Source organism: Tachypleus tridentatus, chromosome 10 (assembly GCF_004210375.1).
Source record: "Tachypleus tridentatus isolate NWPU-2018 chromosome 10, ASM421037v1, whole genome shotgun sequence".
In the NCBI taxonomy this organism is placed as follows: Eukaryota; Metazoa; Arthropoda; class Merostomata; order Xiphosura; family Limulidae; genus Tachypleus; species Tachypleus tridentatus.
The window spans coordinates 156469423-156493002 of NC_134834.1; the positions used below are offsets into that span (position 1 = coordinate 156469423).

Here is a 23580-nt window from a genome sequence, read left to right on the forward strand (position 1 = left end):
AACGTCTGTAAAGTTCTGGCTAGTTTGTCAATTATATTGTTATATAAAGAGTCTAGCCTTTGTATTCCAAATCTTAAACTTGTGTTTTCTCATCCTATTATCTTTAGAATTTTCATGAAGCACAGAGAAATGAGAAGCCTTTATCCATATATTCCCTGAATGATCTTAAAAACTTTTATCCTTCTTTTCTGAAAAAAAAATAAATGAAAAAATTATAAACTATCCATATAGGATAACTTCCATCACCACAGTCATCCTAGTAGCCATCTTCTAAACCTTTTCCTATAATTTGGTATGCTTTCTTTGTTATAGTAAGAAGACCAAAACTGTATGCAAAATATACCAAGTGAGGCCTAACTAGTTATTTATATAGATATAATTATTTCATTTGATTTGGAATCAATATGTCAATAAATACTCTGAAATTCTATTAGTTTTACTGTGTGCAACAGCATAGTTAAGTGACTTTTACACTTGCGTCAAGATCTGTTTATTCGGTAATTTTCTTGAATGGGTTCCTGTCTGTGTTAAATGTGTGCAAAAATTATAGTAATCCAAATACATTGCATTTAATATAATTAAAGGTCATTTGTCTAACTTAACAATTGATTTATGATTCTTTTTTTAACTCAACATCCTCAGTGAAATTAGAAATACTCATGACTTTTAATAAAATCCATAAACATTACTAATTTATTAATTGTACTCATACCAGTTTCATCAAAGGAAACAAGAAACAGCAAAGGTCTTTTTTTGGTTTTATAATTTTTTCTTAAAGGGGAACTCTGGTATATTTGTATTGAATGGGAAAGCATTGTCTGGTTATTTGTATAGTGGTGGTCAAACAGCATAATTGTGTAATAATGACAACCATAAAATAAGATAAAATGTGGGAATACGTGCTGTCACATGTTCCATGGGTAACACCACACAGATTGCCCTCTGGCTTTTGAAATACAAATGTTGATAGCCTAGCCACTCATTCATCCATATGAGCTTAGAAGCATTGTTGTGTGAAAAATATTAAGGAAAAAAATTATCTTGTTGCTTAATTATCATGAGGCAGCATGATATTGCAGTAGTGATTTTTGAAATAAAAGAAAAATGTATCTTGTATGTTTTGTATTTTCACCATTGGCCATTGGAATAAGTCCAAGTTATGCTCATCTGTAGGCCTGTGGAATAAAGCAGTTATACACATTTGAAAAGATTTTGTAATAATAATAGATAAAATACACTTTTCTTTCTCTCTTCTGATCTGCAGCTGTCATCCTATGTCTTGGCTTGGTGGAGTTCTTTAAAAGCATTTGGCACTGCCCCTTTTACAAGATATCATCAAGGTTTTTTACTTCAGCCTGTAAATCTGCCTTGAAATAATCAGAAGTGAAATGTTTCTCATACAAAACACTGGCTTTATCAAAAGGAAATGTCTTTATGGTGTGTCCTGTTTCTGTGTTATATAGCCATTTCTTTATAATTTCAGTTTTTTCTCGATTATACTTGGAAATTTGAAACCATGGTAAAAATTTAATCCCTTGTTGTTACACTTGTACAACTGTAGATAGGGAAAGTTTAAATCTCTGGACAGTGGAATTACTCAAAAGTTGCAGAAACTATAAGCTCTCTCAAAATTGTTGATCAGGGTGCATATATATCCTTGAAAGTCCTTGAAATTGAGAATAAAATTTCAAGGGCTTGAAAAGGGGGTTTCTTTTGAATAAGTACTTAAATATTATAATAGTAGTGTGTGTGTGTATATTGAGAATATTGTGGAGTTGAGCACAATAAATAGTTTTTTTTCAGTCTAAATTCATATGTCGAACAAATAGGAATTTTATTATAAAATTTTCAGTGGAATCAGATTGATTTTGACATGGATTTTAGCTTCCAAAACAGTGCTTGAAAAATGTTCTGTGAGTGCTTAGAAAGTTCTTGTAAAGTGTTTGAAATTGAACTGAGCAGTTCAGTATGAACTGTAGTTAATAAAGTTTTACTACAATTAATCGCTTTCTAAACTTCTTAATTAATAAAGAGAATTAGCTCAAACTCTATTAAAAGGCAGATAAATCAACAAAAATAATGAATCTTAGTGACGGTCTTTGCTACTTTAACTGTATTTGTGTTGATCATCATGTTGGCTACACACACACACACACACACACACACACACACAATTAAAAGTTTATAAACTGTTAAGTTCACTGTTATAGGGATTCCTATCTTTCTTTGAGGTTTAATCCATGTCCATGTTTCAAAGTACAAAGAGAACCTAAAAAAACTGACTGAGATACAAAATGAGAATGAAAAATGTTTGGCCCTGGAGGCAGGTATAATGTACAAGAGAAAATTACAGTAATAAGCTGATATTGCTGCAGAAAATAAACACAGAATTGCATATAATTTTTAAACTACTCCATATATATGTTTTAAAGTTTTTATTATTTATGTTTCTTTGGATTTAGACTTTGTATCATAGGATTCAACAATAAATAGCACAATGCACATGTATGAAGAAGTGTCCCATTAACCCAGTCACAGGCTCATTTTGTCCTGTGTGCTTGTGTGGATGGAGGAGGAGAATGAAGGGAAAATGCAACCTCCAGAAACTTTCATTATATAAAAGTAATAATATGTAATTGTGGGCTATTCTTAACTAGTTTAGATGCCCTGTATCAGTATTTTAACATCCTTTTAATGTTTTCAGTTGCTGTTGTAAGAACCTTGGTGTTTTCCTTTATCTTTCTTAGCTGTCTCTTAGTTTTAGTCAGCTTATTAGGTTTGATCTCTCCTGTTATCCTTTTCCTTTTGAATTAGAGGCAATTTATATTTCAAAAATATTCCAAATCTACTTCACATTATGTTCTAACTCAGCATTTCCCAAACTTTTGCAACTAAGGACCAATTTTTTTTGTAGTTTTTCTTGAGGCCTGGCCTTCTCAAATACCTAATTAGATAACCTGCTAAGACATGGCTAAGTCTTAACATCAAACTGGAAGCAATAGTTCTATTAATACATCATCAATTATAAATATTACAGGTGTTTTATAGTAATAATGTGTAAAAAGAAATAAATGAAATTATAATTTGTTGTTGTTTAATCTTTACATTAATTGTATATTTGTTAATGCTCATTTAAGAAATAACTTACCTAATGAGAAGGATAACAATGTCTTTCACATGGTAACTTCAAATCAGGTGAACAAGAAGTTAGTTTGATCCTGAAATCTGTTCCTTTACTAGGTTTTGAAGAAAACCAGTGTTTAGAAGCCTTATTTGCATTTATGAGTCTTGACAAAGGGCATAAGAAATCTTGCTGCTTTTTCTGATAAATTTGAATACTCGGCACAACAGCTCAGCCAAAAATTGAGATTTGACTAAAATTGTCTTTCAGTGCAATATCACAAGACATTTCAATAATAAATTTCTAATTCACTGAGTTGTAATCCTTCCTCATTTTCTGTTTCAACAGTAAAAGGGTTCCTGATCCACATTTTACTGCTGCCAATTGAAGGAAAATATTCCTTCAAGCATGATTTTAGTCCCAAAAGATGCTCTTTGATTGATAAGGAAATCTCATCTTCTCTCTCTTCACAGTACAAACTGATGCTTCTAGCACAAGCTACCAGCAACTTGTCTGCTGCCACCTGGTGCTACCAGACATAAGACTGGTCTTGCATGCTTTTCACTTTCCATTACAAGAGTAAGCAAATTTAACACATTTGGAATAAAATTCCTAAAACTTTGGTATTGAAGAACAACCAGTTTACTTGAATGAACAAATGGTCCTTTTATGTGTTACAAAATCCCTTCTTTGATCTTATCTGCAGACAGGAGAAGATTGGCTTGGACTCAGCAGGGGACATGTCTAGCTAATGTAGTTTAAATTTATGGCATTTCACAAGAATCAAGGTTATCAACATCTCAGAACTTACTCTTAGGCTCTCTAAATTGCACTGAGAACACTTTAATTCCTGAGGAACTGAAGGTATAAAGGGAACTGTCAACTTGTGAATTCTATAGTTTCATAACCTTAAGTACAAACTTTCACTTTTCTTTCCTATTATACTAGCTTAGTTGAAATACTGAGAAATCCAAATTAGATGAAATGAAAATTTAAATTGTGATCTATTTGAAAATATTAATTTTATTAGAATATATTTATATTAACTGGTTTAATTACATTTTTTTAATATGCAACAAGGGTTCGGTGAAAGTTTAAAAACATTAGTTGGTAACAAAAAGGTCAAAATGAATTGAATTGAATTTTTTAGTTTTCTGTAGATTAGCATTTTTTAAATTTTTTTTTGCATGGACCAGTACCAGATCGTAGACCACACTTTGGAAAATGCTGTTCTAACTAATTGTTCTAATAAATCTTGCATCATAGCTTTAAAACTGATTCTTTTAAAACTAGGGAACAGAAATTTCATTTTTTTATTTTAACATGTAGAAGAAGCTCAAAACTAATTGATTTCTTTTCCACAAATGTTCCTCTACTTCATCTTTTGCAATCATATCTTTGGTTGTGGTTTACAATAAATCTAAAATAATATCCCTGCCTGGTTGGTTCTCTGACCATTTGGTATAGAGAAACTACCATGATCATCTTAAAAAAAAAACTTTGCTTCCTCACTATTTCACTTCATACAACCCTAAAGTCTAAAAGTCTCTCATTATTATTTGATTATTATCAGTAGTAGTATTAACAGAAAACACAGTATACAAGTCCCTATTGCCCCCTTCTCTCTGATCAGATAGGTACCTTATACCAATTTTTCAAAATAAAAAAACTCCTGATAGTAACCCATATAGGTTCCACCTTTTGACTGATAGCTTTTGTGTCTTCACTCTTAAAAGACAGAAAACACCTCTTATGTATATATATCAAGAACCTCTCCACCCCATTCAGAAAGCAGAATTGAATCTCTCCGACATTAACCCTTTTACTAAAGGCTTGGTACAGTGCACACAAGCCCCCCCCCCCCAGTGGCACAGCAGCAGTATGTCTTTTAATTTATACTGCTAAAAACTGGGTTTTGATACCTGTGGTGGGCAAAGAACAGCTAGCCCTTTGTATAGCTTTGTGCTTAATCATAAACAAACAATATACATGAATTCATCTACACATTTGTACATGTTAAGAACTAGCTCTATAACTTTTGATACAGCATGTGTATTTTCACAGAATTTGGTTAACTTTTAATAAAGATTTTAAGTATTTAGTTTACAAAAAAATATTTTTTAGAATAATATTTTTCCTAAAGATTTATTTGTGACAATAGTCTGTTTCGTTACTAGTCTGAGTGCAAAGTGATTTCATGTTATGATTGAAAACTATTCTTCATCTCAAATTTCAAATATTATTTGCATAGTCTCTAAACCTTCTAAATGCATTTCAAATATTTGTTTTCAGTAAGACTTCATATTTCATTATTTTCTCTACCCTAACTATATGGAGTCTCTCAATTAACCAACTTTATAACCATCACAAAAAGAATTAGGAAATATAAATTACACTTTCCCCCATGCGTGGATGACGTCATATTATAACACAAAAATACAAATGTTTAGTCTAAGTAGCTTAAGTCTCATATAATGCTTTTTTTTTTTTTATTATATTGATCTTCCACTCATGCCTGCCTACCATTACAAACTTGCACTGACGTAGTGCATGTGAACTCGTGTTATGTATCCAGTAATATAAAACCGACCTCTAGTCTTCCCTGTATTAGCTATTTTGTAATATATAGTGATATTACAATTATTTTCTGTTATGTAAGCATATGGATTATTACTATGTAGAAATAAATTATAAAACTTGTTTTTCTTAAAATATATAATAATAAATCAAGAAATAAAACAAAAAATTCTCTTCGCAGTATGAACTTTGTATTCAGTTGTTGCTGGATGTGGGCTGCAAAGCCTTATATTTACTTATATTGGAAGTAACATATTTGCTTGTTTTAATAATGCTTGAAGTGTTTCAGTACTGTTAAGAAGATTTATTTTTGCTGTTATAAACATTTACAGTTCTCAACTTCATAGGTATGAAATTCTTAAACTTCATGTATATCAAGTGAAATTGACCTTCTTGTTTTTTAGTTTTTCAAACCTTTCTGTTGTAGATGTATCTAATGGGATATCCAAATGTTCTTCAAATATCTAGAAAAAGAAACAAACGTGTGAACTTTCTTTTTTGTTTTTATTGCAGAGATATCTACTTGAACATCCAACTGTTCTGCTTGGAATAGCTCAAAAAAAAAAGAAATATATGAACTTCCTTCGAGCAAAACATTTTTATATACGTTTAGGTAAAGAAAAACCTTTTCTAACATGATTTATTCGAAGTATTTCAGTTTTGACATGTATTATTTTTAAATATTACTAATACTCTATATGGCCAAAAGTATGTGGACACCCAACCATGGGCATTAATATAGAGATGATCCCTCTTTGCTGCTATAACAGCCTCCACTTTTCTGAGAAGGCTTTTCACTAGATTTTGGAACATGGCTGTGGGGATTTGCTCCTATTCAGCCACAAGAGCATCATTAATGAGGTCAGGCACTGATGTTGGGCGAGAAAGCGTGGCTTGCAGTCGGTGTTAAAATTCATCCCAAAGGTGTTCGATTGGGTTGAGGTCAGTGCTCTGTGCAGGCCGGTTAAGTTCTTCCACACCAACCTTAGCAAATCATGTCTTTATGGACCTCGTTTTGTGCACTGGAGCATTGTCATGCTGAAACAAAAAAGGGCTTTCTGCAAACTGTTGCCACAGTTTTGGAAGCACACAATTCTAGAATGTCATTGTACACTGTAGCATTAAGATTTCCCTTCACTGGAACTAAAGAGCTTGAAAAACAGCCCTGGACCATTATTCTTCCTCCACAAAACTTTACAGTTGGTACTCTGCATTCAGGCAGGTAGTGTTCTCCTGGCATCCGCCAAACCCAGATTCATACGTCAGACTGCCAAATAGTGAAGTGTGATATCATCACTATAGAGAATGTGTTTCCACTGTTCCAGAGACAAATGGTGGTGTGCTTTGCGTCACTCCAGCCATAGCTTGGCATTACACATAGTGGTCTTAGGCTTGTGTGCAGCTGCTCGGCCATGGAATCTCATTTCATAAAGCTCCCAACAAACAATTCTTGTACTGATATTGCTTCCAGAGGCAGTTTGGAACTTGGTAGTGACCGTTCCAACTGTGGACAGATGATTTTTACATGCTACATGCTTCAGCACTCAGCAGTCCCATTCTGTGAGATTGTATGGCCTGCTACTTCGTGGCTGAGCTGTTATTGCTCCTAGATATTTCACAATAACAGTGCTTACAGTTGACCAGGGCAGCTCTATCAAGGTAGAAATTTAATGAACTGACTTGTTGGAAAGGTGGCATCCTATGACAGTGCCACGTTGAAAGTCACTGAGCTCTTCAATACGATGTATTTTACTGCCAGTGTTTGTCTATGGAGGTTGTATAGCTGTATGCTTGATTTTATGCACCTGTTAGCAATGGATGTGACTGAAACAGTCAAACCCACTAATTAGAAGGGGGTTGTTCATGCACTTTTGGCCATTTAGTGTGTATGTGTATATATATTGGTCATATTTTAAATACAAACTGTCAGTGTCAAATATAACTTATAGATAGAAAAAAATATTTATTGTTTCTTTCACTTTCAATTCTGATACAGTCATACCTTGTCCAACACAAAACTATTTCCATCTTGTTTCTGCTATCTATGCATTGTTAAAAAATACTCTCACTGCAACACCTTTGATCATGTATATAGTTAGCTCCCATTGATGTATCTGCTCAGTCCACACTTACTTGAATGGTACAGTGTGTGTGTTTGCATGCAACTACAATTTATAATTATTCTTCATTGACATTTCAGTTTTGTTTTTGACAGTTTTCTTTTACTGTGTTAGTATTCAGTTGTCTCAATTTTGTTTTGCATTTGTTTATTTTTACTGAATTACAAGGGAAATAAGAATGAGTTTGTGATTTGATGTGTTGACTACAGCAGTTTCAGTTACAGTTGTAAACACTACTGGTGCAACTACCCAGCCATTGGGTTTCACTTTATTTGCAGAGAAGATGCATGGCTTAGTTTGTAGGGGACTACGTTCATATGTTCGGATGACAATTTCTTCTTCATTTCAACCTGATAATGTTTCTAATGATAAATACAATTAATGAGAATATATCTTGGGTTCACTGTTTTCAACACCTTTTCATTTTGGTCTGTTGCACTTTTCACCTCATCAGGATATCTCACTTTCCACTCCTTTTTTTACAGCTGGTGTGGGGTATATTAAGTTTTCCCTATCATCCGTGAAGCCTCTCCATCTGTACTGGGTGAAATTCCATCTTCTGAATTTGACATAAGGTTCATTCGCAGCAATTTTTAGACAAATTACAGTTGAGTATTGGCATGTCCCCCTCACCTGTTGAACCATCACATTTTAATGTATCAACTTTTCAAATCTTTTTATATTTTCAGCAACTGGATCCTGTTTGAGGTTCAAACCCTGAGTCTAATGTTACTTTTAATAATTCATGATGTTAGAAAAATGCATAGGTTCAAGTCTTGAAAGAAATTAAATAAAAACCCTGTAACCCGAGCAAGCTGGTAACCTGAGAAATACTCCCAGTTTGTCCCTGAAAAGAAAGTCCACCTTTTGAAAGCACTAGGTTTATAAGGTTAGTTTTAATAAGGCATTATTCTCAAGGGTTTGTCTTTCCTGCTTCTCTATTTTAAGACTTGTATTCCTTCCATTTATTGTTGAAGGCTTTTCGTTGCTTCCCAGATCTTTTTTCCAGTGAACACAACTCCTTTATTCCATCCATTGTGGCTTAATTATTGGCCTCTGCTCTTTCACTAAATACTTGGCTGGTGTGGTTTTTTCACTTGTTGGGGAGAGATGCATTACTTGCAGGTGTGTATCTTTCCCATTCAATGTCTTCAGGGTCTGCATCAGGCCCCTTTCTTTTGCAATACTACATATGGTAGTCTTACAGCTGCTTTAGAATCAAGGGTTTATGTAGCTAGGTTGCATTTGTCTTTGTTTTATCTGGGCATATGATTGTCTCAACCTCCATTTTCTCCCAAGAAGAGCTCATTCTTGTTTACTGACTTCCTCCTTACTTGCCCATGTCCGTACCTACTTTGTAACAATATTCAAAAATATATCAAAATTAAATTTAAAAAAAAGAATAACTTAAAACTTGACACTTCAGGTGTGATATTTTATTTTGATCCAAGGAAGGATCTTGTTTTGTGTGTTTTTGATTTTAGTTTCAGGTAATTTTGGCAAATAAAAATGTAGCTTTCTTTAAAGAAATGACCCCTTGGTGTGGATTCCTGTACGTGGTGAGGGGACCTCCCAGGGAAGGTTCTGTTCTATCTGGTTACCTTCTCTGGGATCTAAACATCCACCCACATGTTTGCCGTGCGTGGCGACCCGTGAAGGGGAGGAGAGGATCCTGGTGGTTGAGGGGTCCAACCCTAACACACCACTTTGGCCTTTAATTCCTGTAGACGGGCAGCCTTTGGGTAGCCCCCCTTGGGTCAATCGGCTGGTCCACTTGGGCTAGAATCAATCAAGTACCAGTGTTGGAAGTTCTCAACTGGTGTTGTGGACATTGTGCCTGATGCTGGTGTTTGGGTATAGTGCTCACGAAACCCTGGCGTTGCTGCATTGTCCTTGCGTGACTTTGTAGTGCGTCCCCTTGTAGGGCTCCATGGTAGGTGGGGTCAGTGGGTACCCAAATTTTTTCTTTTTTCCTATGGATCCTCTAAAAAATTTAAATAAAATTGTAAAAAAACAGTCAATGGGTAAGCGACCACGTCTTGAATACTTAGAACAGCAATCTTCAACATCAGTAACACACGTACCTCATTTTTTTATATTACATTCTATTTCGGAAAAACCTTTAGGGCAAATGTCCCCTTTTTATTCAAAAGGGACTAGAGGGACTTGCTGGCTCTCCAAAGTCAGTAAAGAAACTTCAATCTGGTGACATATTGGTTGAAACATCCACATCCCAACACAGTGAACTCCTCTTGAATTCAAAGGCAATTGGGGATATACCTATTGAGGTTACACCCCATGCTACCTTGAATTCTTCACGAGGAGTTATTGTTGAAAGGGATTTGAAGAACGCTCCCGAGTCAGAGATTCTCGCTGGTCTCTCCACTCAAGGAGTTTCTGCAGTGAGGCATCTCCACTCGCAAAGATGGAGTTACACTGCCAACAAATACCCTCGTTTTAACATTTACTTCACCACGTGCACCTGCCACCATCAAGGCAGGTTATCTCATTTGCAGGGTTCAGCCATACATACTAAACCCTCTTTGATGTTTCCAATGTCAGAGATTCGGCCACTCAAAGACATCTTGTCGTGGTTCCCTGATATGTGCTCGTTGTGGAGGCAAGGACCACGATCCCTATGACTGTGACATGAACCCACATTGCGTAAACTGCAATGGTTCTCACCCTTCTTACTTTCATTCTTGCCCAAAATGGTTGGAGGAAAAAGAGGTGCAGCGTTTAAAAACGACACATAACATTAGTTATCCTGAGGCTCGGAAATTGCTGTCCACAACTCCATCTCGGACATATGCTGCTGCACTTCATTCCACAACTACAGTGGGAGTGCAGATAGATCTCTCTGTGCCTCCAAGAGAATCGTTTTCAAAACAAATGTAAAGCCTTTTGATCTCCGTGGTTAAAAAGGTTGATGAATCGACTTCCATCTCTGTTCCTCCCATACCTTCCAACAAACCTCAAGATCCACGTCCTTCAGTTTCAGATACAGGCATTTCTTCTGATACATCTTTTTCTCCCACCACAAGAGGCAAAACAATCATTTGTTTGCATCCTCAGTTACTGGAATCCCCTTCCAATAACAAAGACCTGCCCAACTGACCCAGGGCAGGATCCATGGAGGTTGATAGACCTCCTCCGACTAAGAACATTAAGGAAAAAAGATGTGGTCGTAAACAGAAGGGTTCTCCAGCTAATTCGCCTACTCGTCATTAAAAATGGCCACCTTGATACAATGGAACTGTCGAGGTTTACGTTCTAATCTGGATGATATCAAAACACTGATTGCTTCCTACCATCCTGTTTGTCTTTCTTTACAAGAAACATTTCTCAAAACTGCTGATACTGTCTCCATTCGGCAGTTTTCTCTGTATAGAAATGACAGGTTGTGTGATGGTCGAGTACATGGAGGGGTGGCACTGTTGGTTGATCAATACGTGCCCACCCTGTCTTTGTCACTCAACACACCCTTGGAGGCTGTAGCCATCCGTGTTTCCTTGGGTCATATCATCACTGTTTGTTCTCTGTACCTGTCCCCTGGAGAGACATATGATCAATCAGATCTTGATGCTCTCGTTGAACAATTGCCATCTCCATTTCTAATCCTAGGGGATTTTAATGGACATCATCTCCTCTGGGGAAGTGCTATTATTGATGGGAGGGGCCGATCTGTAGAGTGGATGCTCTCTGATCACAATCTTTCTCTTTTCAATACTGGTTCTTCCACTTACTTTCATGCACCTAGTCAGTCCTTTACTGCTATTGATCTCTCAGTTTGCTCCCCTTCATTATTCTCCCATTTTTCATGGAGGGTTAACAGTAATCCACTAGGCAGTGATCATTTTTTGATCCTTTTGAGAGAGACTGGCCGTGGTCAATGCCACCCTACCCGCGTGCCCCGGTGGAAGCTGGATCAGGCAGACTGGTCCACTTTCACTGCTCTCGCAGAACTTGATCCTGCCATCGTAAATCAGCCATCAATAGACGACTGTGTAGCAGCGGTAACTGACTGCATTACACATGCAGCTGCTCAGTGTATTCCTAAAACCTCGACACGTTTTCCACGATATCCTCGTCCGTGGTGGAATCCCGCTTGCCACTAAGCACGGAAGGCTCAAAAGCGGGCCTGGGATACTTTTAGTAGATATCCCACACTTTCAAACCGGGTTGCTTTCCAACGGGCCCGTGCACATGCTATGTGGGTAAGACGTCAAAGCCAGAAGGAATCTTGGATTCAGTTCACAACCAGCATATCTTCTAACACCAGTTCCAAGATCATATGGGACAGGATTCGAAAGGTTAATGGGCACTACAATTCTATTCCCCTCTCAATCTTACTCTCTGATGGTCAGGAGGTGACTGATGTTCGGAACATCGCTAACACTATGTGAAAGCTTTTGCCGGGTATCTAGCACTTCTGCTTGTTCCTCCACCTTCCTGGCCATCAAGACTCGGGCAGAGCGATCACCTCTTTCCTTTCGAACTGATTGTTTCTTTGACTATAATTGTCCCTTTACCCTGGTGGAACTAAAAATGGCCCTTCATCGGTCTGCCAGTATGTCTGTTGGACCTGATGATATTCATTATGACATGCTGCACCATCTATCTCCTGCTTCTCTTGATGTCCTTCTGATTGTTTTCAACTGAATCTGGCAGGAGAATGTTTTTCCTGATGCCTGGTGCCAGGCTATTATTTTACCTTTCTCTAAGCCAGGGAAAGATCCCAAGATTCCTTCAAACTACTGTCCAATTGCTTTGACGAGCTGTCTCTGTAAGACATTAGAAAGGATGGTTAATGCTTGTCTTGTTTGGTGCCTTGAATCAAACAACCTCCTCACACCCACCCAGTGTGGGTTCCGTCGACAGCACTCCACCACAGACCACCTAATTCGTCTTGAAACATCTATCAGAGAAGCCTTTCTCTACCGCCAACATCTTGTATCAATATTCTTTGACATAAGAGAAGGCTTACGACACAACATGGAGGTACGGCGTTTTGCGAGACCTCCATACATATGGTTTACGTGGCCATCTACCCATATTTATTAAAAAATTTTTAATGGACAGGAGATTCCAAGTTCGTGTGGGTTCGACACTTTCCCGTTCTTTTGTACAGGAACTTGGAGTCCTTCAAGGCTGTGTATTGAGTGTTACACTCTTCAGTATAAAGATAAATGCCATCACTGAACAATTCCCTCTCACTGTTGCGAATGGGCTGTATGTCGACGACTTTCTCATCTCATGTCAGTCGTCAAACATGAGATATATTGAGCGGCAACTACAAACCGCCCTCAATTGTGTAATGGAAGTGGACTCTGGCGAACGTCTTTAATTTCTCTCTCTCCAAAACTGTATGCATGCACTTTTGCCATCGACAGGGTATTCACCCTGATCCTGAACTTCATATCGGTGAAGTTTTGCTGCCAGTGGTCCCGGAGACCAAGTTCTTGGGGCTTATCTTTGATCGTAAACTGACCTTTATACCACACTTAAAGCAGCTTCGGGTCAAATGCACAAGAGCACTGAACATCCTCTGTGTTCTCTCTTCTACCAGTTGGGGGGCAGATTGCTGTTCAATGTTAAAGGTATATTATGCTCTTATTAGATTGAAACTCGATTATGGATCAATGGTCTATGGCTCTGCCAGACCCCGCCTTAAAGATGCTGGACCCCATTCATCACCAAGGACTTCGACTCTGCACTGGGGCTTTCCGTACCTCTCCAGTTCAAAGTATATACATTGAATCTCATGAACCTTCTCTACACCTTTGCCGTTTGCAACTATCTTTGCAATATACTTCGATATTTCATTCCTTACCAAAGCATCCCACCTGGAAATGTGTTTTCCTTCCTCGGTGGGCAGTACTTTTTCAGAACAGACGGTCTGTCATTGCTCCGTTTGGCCTTCGCATCCGGGCGCAAATGGATGAATTGGGTCTGTCCTTGGATAACATTGCAGATTCCACAGGTTGGCCTATCCCACCATGGCTTATTACAGCCCCAAATGTGACCTTTCTTTCAGTCACCTAAAAAAGGCAGATACTCCAGATTGGAAGTACCGTCTTTTATTCAATGAATATCTTTCAAACAATCATTCAGTTCCCATTTATACAGATGGTTCCAAATCAGGTAATTCAGTGGGCTCTGCTATGGTTTGCTATGGGTCAGTAGTTACACATAGAATCCCTTCTACAGCTTCTGTGTTCACTGCTGAACTGTATGCCATATCTTTTGCCCTGGATCATATTGCAGCTGAGCAGTACTCCAACTGCACTATTTATACTGATATGCTTAGTTCTATACTTGCCTTGGAATTGCTACACGTTAGCTCACATCCTATTCTCGCTGATATTCGAAACCGACTGGTCCATTTCTCATTAGCAGCTACTTCAATCCAGTTTTTCTGGATACCAGGCCATGTTGGTATTCACAGGAACGAGCTTTCAGACATGGCAGCTAAATATGTCTGCTTCAGCACCATCACTCCTATGCCTATTCCGTACATGAACTATGGTGTTATCTTCAAGGCTCAGCTCCGTGCTAGCTGGCAGTCCACTTGGAGTGAGCAACGTGACAACAAACGTTTTCAAATCAAACCCAAAATTGGACTTTGGCCATCTAGCTTCCGTAAAGTTCGGAAGGAGGAAGTTGTTCTCACTAGGCTACGCATTGGTCACAGTTTTTTAACTCATCATTTTCTTTTATCTGGAACTGATGCACCAATGTGTAGTTTGTGTAACACTCAAATCACTATCAGCCACATTTTACTTTCTTGCCATCGTTACAATTCTCAACGACGGCAATATTTTAAACATATTTTTTCCCAGGGTCAGTCTGTAACATTGGACAGAGTTATTGGTGATGGTGACTCTGTCCACCTTGATAATGTTTTTAATTTTTTAATGGCCATTAATCTTTTTAATCTCATTTAAGTGTTGCATATTTATTCATTACACCTTTTTAATTGTGGTTCCTTTTTTACAGTTTTAATCTCTCTTCAATTTGACATTGGACAATGGCCAGAACATTAAATAACTCGACACCAGGACTGGAAAGGCCAACTTCAGGTGACTAACGCTACTGTTTGAACTATCCATTTGAACTACTTGTTAGTCATTCTGGTGAGTTGTTATTATACTTTTGCTGCATATCATTTCACACTTTTACTACTTAACTTTTTAGTACTGGCCATATTGACTCATAACCCGGAACCAGGACTGGAAAGACCAACTTCAGGTGACTGATGGTGGTTTTTATACTTACCTGTTAGTCTTCCTGGTGGGTTATGATCATTACCATTCTGCTACAGGTAGTTCTTTACAACTTTGTTGACTGGATGTCAACATTGGTTTTACACCATTTTCTGTTTTAATTGCTGTTTTGTTTTTATCTTCAATTACTTTTACAAATTTTACTCCATTTACTTGACTTTTATCTTTTTACTGGACATTTGGCTACTCATTATTACGATTTTGCTATGTATCTTTTAAAACTTCTATTCTTTTACATTTTGATAATAGTTGCTATGACACATAACCCAGAACCAGGACTGGAAAGGCCAACTTCAGGTGACTGACGATGGTTCTTGAACTTACCTGTTAGTCTTCCTGGCAGGTTATGATCATTACCTTTTGACTAGAGTAAATACCTTACAACTTCTTATACTCTGCCTTCTATCTTAACATTGTAGACTAGGTGTCAACATTGGTTTTATACTTTTTTGTTTTACCTTCATTTCCATTTATGTCTATTACTACATTTATTTTTTTATTATTTTTTACATTTTTACCGAATGTCTGGCACAGATAGCCTCGCTGCTTTGTGCCATAAAACACTAAATCAATCAATCAATCAATTGAAGAAATGTTGTATCCAATAAAATTATTTTAGTACTGATAGCATATAAAGATGATTTAATTGCATGTTCAAGTAAACTTATTTATCCATAGTAATATATTAAGGTTAAAAACTGTCAAATTTGTGTCTGTGTTGAGTTTAAAATACTTCACATATAAAAAAAATAAGTTTAACAATTAGTTGTCTTTTCTTGTCATAGCTAAAGGACTGAATGATCGTTCTCTACACAGTGTATACTTAAGAGCTAGGAAACTATTTTCATCAGGTTTTCGTCAGGGAAGGTAGTCTTTTTTTTTTGTCTTATTTTTAAGCTGAAAGTACAATAGATCTAAATTTGTTTCTTTTGAAATTGGTAAACAGTCTTTGTATTAATCTCTTTTTGGTAGTTTGTTCACAATAAACCATGTTCTCCAAAGTGACTTCAAAAAGAAAGTGTTTGATATTTTACAGTAATGAATTTTCTTAACTTTACTACTTCTTTTATGAGATGCATATCCAAGTTTCATAAACAACTTTTTTTTTAATCTTATAACCTGCAGATGACCTTAGATTTATTGTTTTTAGCAATGGGCAAACTTACTACACATTATTTCATTCTGTGGTTAAGGCCTTATCATTAAACCTAAATGGGGTAATGTTATTATCTCTTGTACATGGAGATTAAATTTAGTATTTTGGCATTGTTATTGTGCAAGTTACTCTTGTTTTCTTTTAGGATGAAAAATCGTGAATTTTCAAAAGTGTTACAACTATACCAGATACATGGTAGAAAGTGGTCCATGATTGGAAAGAAACTAAACAGACGACCAGACATTGTGAAGGAAATATTTAGATATCGGACAACAAAAGAAGGTAGGAACGTGAACTTCATTGTAAAGCTAAAACAATAACATTGTAATTAGCTTACAAAGAAGTTAACCTGGAATAACTTGCATAAATGGACTGATATAAAAAATTAAAATGTGTTAAAATTATAAGTTCAGATGTTTACTGTTTTAACTTGGACTAACAGTACTCATTTGAGTGCTTTCATAACAGGCTCAATATAATATAGATGAGTTAAGTGCTGATACTGTAATGTTTGATGTAGTATGTATATCTTCACAAAATGTTAAAGATTGCAAGTCATTTGTACACAAAAAATCAGATTTTTTAATGAAGTATTTTTACTAAACATTGATTTATGAAAATATTAAGTCTGTTTTCTTACTGTTCTGAGTGCAAAGTGATTTCATGTTATGATTAGAAAACTATTTTGCCATCCCAAAAATCTCGGATATTATTTGTATAATCTCTAAAACTTCGTAGATACATTTCACATGTTTGTTTTCAGTAAAACTATATTTTGTCTGTTATTTTCTCTACCCTAACTGTGTGGGGTCTGTTAATTTACAGACCTTGTAACCACCATAAAAAATTAGGAAATAAATATAAATTTTGCTTTTTTCACTCTAGAGTGACTACAGATCTTAACACAAAAACACATGTTTAGCTTAAATAGCTTAAATCTCAACATTATTATACTGACCTTCCAGTCATGCCTAACTAATAGTACAGAAGTTGTATTTTACAAGGTATAGATGCACTTTATGTTACCATGTTCAGTAATATAAAACTGTACTTTGGTCTTTACGAAGTGATCTGTCTTGTCTTGGCTGTGCTTTAGTAGATTAGTATTTGGTAAAATGCAGTCACATTTCAATTATTATACGTCTACATAGATTATTACTATTTACAAATAAGCTCTTAAACGTATTTTTCTTAAAATAGAACAGTAAATATATACATATACTAAACAGGCATAACTTCTAGTTAGAGTGACCTTTGTATTCATTTGCTGCTTGCTATAGGTTGCTAAGCCTTTTCAAATTTTGCAAATGGAGGATATGAAAAATAGTTTTTTTTTTAGATTTTATATATACAGTTGAAATAACTAATAATCATAAATAACTATATCAATACCATAGAATTCTACTATAATTTATCAAGTTTAGTAGTGAAGTTGTTTATTAACTTAATAACTGTGTAATTTCAGGCAGGCTAAAGACACAATTTACTTGCATGAAATCTTAGTTTGAAAGAATGAGATGGCTTCTAAGCACTTTAAAGTGGCTGAGAAAGCAACTACAGTGACATTCTGATCTTTCAGTTAGTTATTCATGTGTCATGTATTGAAGTAAGTCTAAATAAGGGACCATTTCCAAAATTTGAAAGAGGAGAGCAGGACTGCTGTGTTTAATGCAATACATTAGCAATATTTCAACAAACAGAAAATACATTAGGTTCTTATTTTATATTCCAACTTGAAAATACCTGTAGTTAAGGTTCCTAAATCATATGAAACTACAGACTTAATATTTTGATATCATAAACGTCTAACCTGAAGCAGTGCTGCATTCAATGTACCATGTGTTGCACAAAAATTTATATTTAGGCATGTTACTTTATTATTTACCTTTAAATTAAGAAACAAACTAATGTATAATACTAAAATTTGAATTATAATCTACAATTTGAAACCAAACTTATTGATATAAATTCATAAAGTAGTAGTAGTTCAATAAAACTTTGAATGCAAGTTAACAAACAAGATGACATGGCCTTTGACAACTGAACCATTATGATAGAGTTAATGTAGTGTTATAGGATGACTATCAGATTAGCTGTTTGTGTCAACAGTTATTGGAGTCTGGAGTCCAGAGGAAAATGAAGCATTGATAAAGGCAGTTCAGGAATTCATTGGGAGCAGTGATACTGAAGGAGTATGTCATGGACTCAAATGGGCAGAAATTGCCAAGCTTGTTCGCACTAGAAATGAAAGTCAGTGTCGTCAGCATTGGTATGTACAAGAAAACTAGAAAAAGGGAAAGAACTATAATTTAGCATTTTGCATCTTATTTACAGTATTTCTGTAAGTCTGCTTGAGAGAGAAATCAGAAGTATTATCTCTCCAACTGGGGTGTTCAGGATCGTTGTGGTTCCTCTTCGTCCCCTTACTTGAGAAATTGTTAAAATATCCGTGGGGTTTTTCCTTTACTTCTCTTTAATATTTCTAAGGTGGAGTGGGGTATTTGTGAGTGAGAGGAGAGACGGGAGAACTGGACGAGATACAGCATTTATTCTTGTATTATAGAAAAAAATAACTTCAATTTAAACTTGAAATTAAACTTAAGTATATAAAGATTACATCAAACACAGGTAAGATTGGTAATAAAATTTCTATACCCTTATGTCAGAATCAGTAGTAAGCATGATACAATGCCCATTATTCTTCCTTTATTTGAATAAGGTTTCAAATAAATATTTAAACAAAAAAACTTGTCATTTTATTTTTAAACTTATTTGAATAATGGGCTAAAACATCAAATATTAGACTAATGTCTTATTATTTGGTGACTCACATTCTACTCTATCTGTAGATTGTGGGATTGATTCCTGGTGACAAATGTGCTTTCACTTTCGTTGATGGATGAGTTATAATGTTATGGTCAATTCCATTATTTTATGGTAAGGAATAGCCCAACAGATGGGTAGTGAGTGCTAATAGCTAGTTGCTTCTTTTGTTGTTGGGAGTTCCAAATTAAAAATGATGGCAAGTAATCTTATGAGCATTTGACAAGTTGAATGTCCATGATATTAAATATGATATAATGATCAATTTTTCTTCTCAAAATTGTATTTAAGTAAATGTTTTGTGAACATGTGATAATATGTATGGAGAATGAGGACCCTATTTTTAGTAGTTCACAAAAACAAAATGTTTTATGAACATGTAATGATATGTGTATGGAGAATGAGGACCCTTTTCTAGTAGTTCACAAAAGCAATGTTTTGTGTATTTAGTCATCTTTTTTAAGTATTACTTGGTTAGCATTCTGATTTCTGTATGTTTTTAAGTTGTGTCCAAATGTTCTTGATAAATACTTACAGATTGAAAATTGAAACATGAAAAAACTGAATCTCAAATATCTGTTCCTACTTAGTCAACTGTATGATCCTACGAGTTATTGTGATTGTAAAGGCAGTGGATTTTATTATGAATTTAAGGTTTTCTTTTTAGACTATCTACCTGGTTTTGGCTCTGTTAACCTGCTGAGCTGAAAAGCCAAGCTCTGATTTGGGCATCTTCTAAATTGAAATTATTATTGAGTTATTAATTGTGATTGTAAAAGCAGTGGATTTTATTATGAATTTAAGGTTTTCTTTTTAGACTGTCTACCTGGTTTTGGCTCTGTTAACCTGCTGAGCTGAAGAGCCAAGCTCTGATTTGGGCATTTTCTAAATTGAAATGTGCTTCAGGTGAAACATGCATTGTCATTATAGATTTGCAGCCAAGGGTTTCAGTTGGACAAGATTTGTTGACACTGTATCAGTGTCTCCTCTAGACAATCAAGTAAACATAATAGGGAATTTTATCTGATGATTATCTAATTTAATTTTTTATTTTGTGCACCAGGAATACAAAACATGAGACGTGTATATACCCTGTTCCAGTTCTTTTACTCAGAATGATCTCTGCCATCCTACCCTCAAATTTAATTATGTGGCCAAAGCAACACATCATTTCTTTTACATTAATATTATTGAGTATATTTATCAGCTTGTGTTTTTTAACAATAATTGGTTTGATTTTAGTGAATGTTTCATATAAGGTTTTGGAAATTATTTTCATGAGAGTATTGAAGGAAAGAAAAACTTTAGAAAATGAAATCACAACTTATATGTATCAAAAAATAAATTCAGTGTTTAGAAAAACTTGAAAAGTAACTTATTTTATTATTAGTTATCTTGTTGATGAAACTTGGAAAAATATGTAAGCTTCTAATTTTGTTTTTAATAATGATTAATATGGTATTTTCAAGGCTGAAGACATTATGTTGGGCACAAAGTAATAAAGACAGAGATAAAGTGAAGTGGAAGCCAGAAGATTCACGCATGCTAATAAAGCAGTAAGTAATTAATTACATATCTGAACAACACCATTAACTTCTTAACCCTTTGACATTGATCTCAGCAGTTTGCAGGAACCTGAATAGGAGTGGTACGTGTGCAACAATACACATGGTAACTCTGACGTTTCTAATGTATCCTCACAGAAACTGGTAAGATTTTCTTAAAGATGAGTATCTTGAACACAAAGAATGACATCATATTTAACATTGTATGTAAATTTTGGCAGGGTAGGAGTCATCTCCAACCACAATGGTTGTATTTTTCTAACAGGGTAATTGGCCTTTGGAATGGGTTGCCTTTGAACATTGTAGAGGCAGTAATGTTAAGTGAGTTTAAGAGAAAGCTTGATAAGTATGTGAATAATTATTTTTAGCTATAAGATTTTTAAAAAAATTTACTTATTAATATCTTTAGTTTAAAGAGTGGTTCAGTTAAGTTGGACCAATAGATCCTATATTGTCCCAAAATGTTGTGTAATAAGTAACAACATGACATGTAGAGCTCAAGGAATAGTATAAAATGTGGGTGTGAGACCCATCAAAGGCTAAAAAAAATGTATATCTGCAGTTTCACAAAAATTCAGTCAAAGAACTTTGGAACATGTGTGTCAATAAGGTAAATAAAGTACTTATTGCCTAGACTTACATCTAGATAGAGAATGCAAAAGTGGAGATTCCTCAGAGCTCATGTGACAATGAAGCTAGTCTTAATTTGTTTAAAGGTTTGTTTTGAAACAAAGAAATTAAAACTTGGATAACATAAAACTTCAAATTATAACCTGCATTATAATGCTAATTTCATTGACATACATTAATAGTAAAATTGTATAATTAATTTTTGAATGTAACTCAGTAACTTGCGTAGAAATGGACATAAAGGAGTTAAACTCAAGCAGACACAGACACTGCCAGTTCTCTGGCCAAAATTTCTGATTTATCCATTGGACAGTAACAGCATCAAATGACAGTTATGTCTCTTGACTAAAAAATTTATCCAAATCATGTTGTTGTCCACCTTAAAAAATAAAATGGAAATTTTATAATGTATAATGATAATTATTAGGACATCACAAAAATAATGTCTTCAAAACTAGCAAGTTCCCTGCTGGTACAGCAGTAAGTCTTTGGATTTACAACACTAAAATCAGGGGTTTGATTCTCCTCGGTGGACTCAGCAGATAGCACAATGTGGCTTTGCTATCAAAAAAATGGACACATACAGAACTAGCAAAAATTATAGGTTTAAAGAATTTATTTTCTTAACATAGACTCAGTCAGTTTGACCAACCATGTGACATAGTTGTATTTGTTTTAAGTCTTAAGGTGTTAGGTATGTGCCATTATATGTTGTAAATAACTCAAGGCATGTGCAGCTCACATTATAATGTTGATTTACATTACCCACGAGCTGCTTGCATGTATGTCTTGTGAAACTTTTTTGTATATTATTATGTACTTTATCTAATCTAAACTAACCTAAAAAGATCCCTATTTTTACATTGTAGTTACTTTTATAATAAATAATTGTGTGGAAATTTAAGTCTACTTTTTATAATTATGGTAGTAATGCACTAAATTTTTATTTAATTAAATAATGGACCAAAAAACATAGATTCTAATAACATGCAAAATGTGTGCAATTTTCCAAATTCTCAATTTTTTCTAGCTTTCTAACTATGTGACAAGAGCCATTACAAATTCACTGATGTTTGCTGTTAACTTTCTCATAGGAACAAAGTTTGTAATCTGAATGAAACTGACAATTATTAGATTACAATATTATATAATACATCATTTGATAGATGAAAACCTGGACTTTCTATTGGTTATGGATAATATAGTGTTAAATGTGAGAGAGAACTATTAACAAACTCTATAAGAGGGGATGTGACAGTGGGGGTCTAGTTTGATAGCTCTGTAACCAAACAAAACTGAAGGCTATAAAAATGTGGTTTGTCTGATGATGAAGATTTTACAGTGAGTAATTTACATATTTCATACATTTCTAAGAGATGGTGGATAAAATATAGAAAACAAGATGCCTAGAGAAAATGTCACATCTGTCACACTAGGGGAAATTTTGGATTTTTTTTATATTGCCTTGTAGAATTAAGAACTTAAAACATATATGTTATTAAAATTTGGATTATTAGTTGAGATTTTGTGATATGCTAATTGATATAACATTAGTGGTTTATTAAAATTTTGAATGAAATACATTAAAACTTTGTGTCATGCATAGTATAGGATACTCATAGCAAGAGGATTAAACTAAAAATGAAAAACATTATTTTCTAAGGTGGCTTTTGATTTCTTTTTCTTGTTTGTTGCAGTCAGTACTTGATTGTATTTTATGTAAATCATTGGCATGGTTTTCTGCTGTAATTACTGGCTTTTGAGCAAATGGAAGTAGATTTTATTAGAGTTTTTAAGGCTTTTTAATAATAGATTGCAAGAAGTGTGGGCATTAAAAATTAAGAAAGGAAATGCAAAGTGTTATGAATCTAAACAATTTCATTAATGGGAAACCAATTAAAAAGTGGTAAATTGTGAATGTTGATGAATTTATTAAAAAGAAACTAGTGCTTTAACATGATTGTAATTTCAATGAGAATAATTTTAAAAATAGATGTATTTGGAAATAATGTTAGTGTGCACTGATGAAGAGGGGAGACCTATTAAAAAACAATGTTTTATACATGCTACATTTCCTTACAAATACTTGTCTTTTAGAGGTATCCTTAACTTTAATCTTTTTTGCATTTCAGCTTGTATGAACTCTCTGCTGAATCTGAAGCAGATGTTGATTGGGATGATTTAGCTGAAAAGTTTGAAATGTAAGGACTTTTTGTAATGTATTTCAATTAGTGAATCATTATGTTATTTCAGAAGATTGCCTATTTTTTATTTTAACCTGCTTTTAACTCACTCAGCAGTA

At 34.8% G+C, this 23580-nt stretch overlaps 1 protein-coding gene across 2 annotated transcripts in view; it reads left to right on the forward strand.

The window, feature by feature from the left end:
- The window catches only part of LOC143230709 (uncharacterized), a 38416-nt gene that overhangs the window by 9184 nt on the left and 5652 nt on the right, over positions 1-23580 (forward strand). For both annotated transcript variants that reach the window (XM_076464726.1, XM_076464727.1), the window contains exons 5-10: positions 6212-6311; positions 15890-15971; positions 16406-16542; positions 18370-18529; positions 20553-20639; positions 23411-23479. In XM_076464726.1, coding sequence (XP_076320841.1) covers positions 6212-6311; positions 15890-15971; positions 16406-16542; positions 18370-18529; positions 20553-20639; positions 23411-23479 — 635 coding nt within the window. The remainder of the gene's footprint in view (positions 1-6211; positions 6312-15889; positions 15972-16405; positions 16543-18369; positions 18530-20552; positions 20640-23410; positions 23480-23580) is intronic.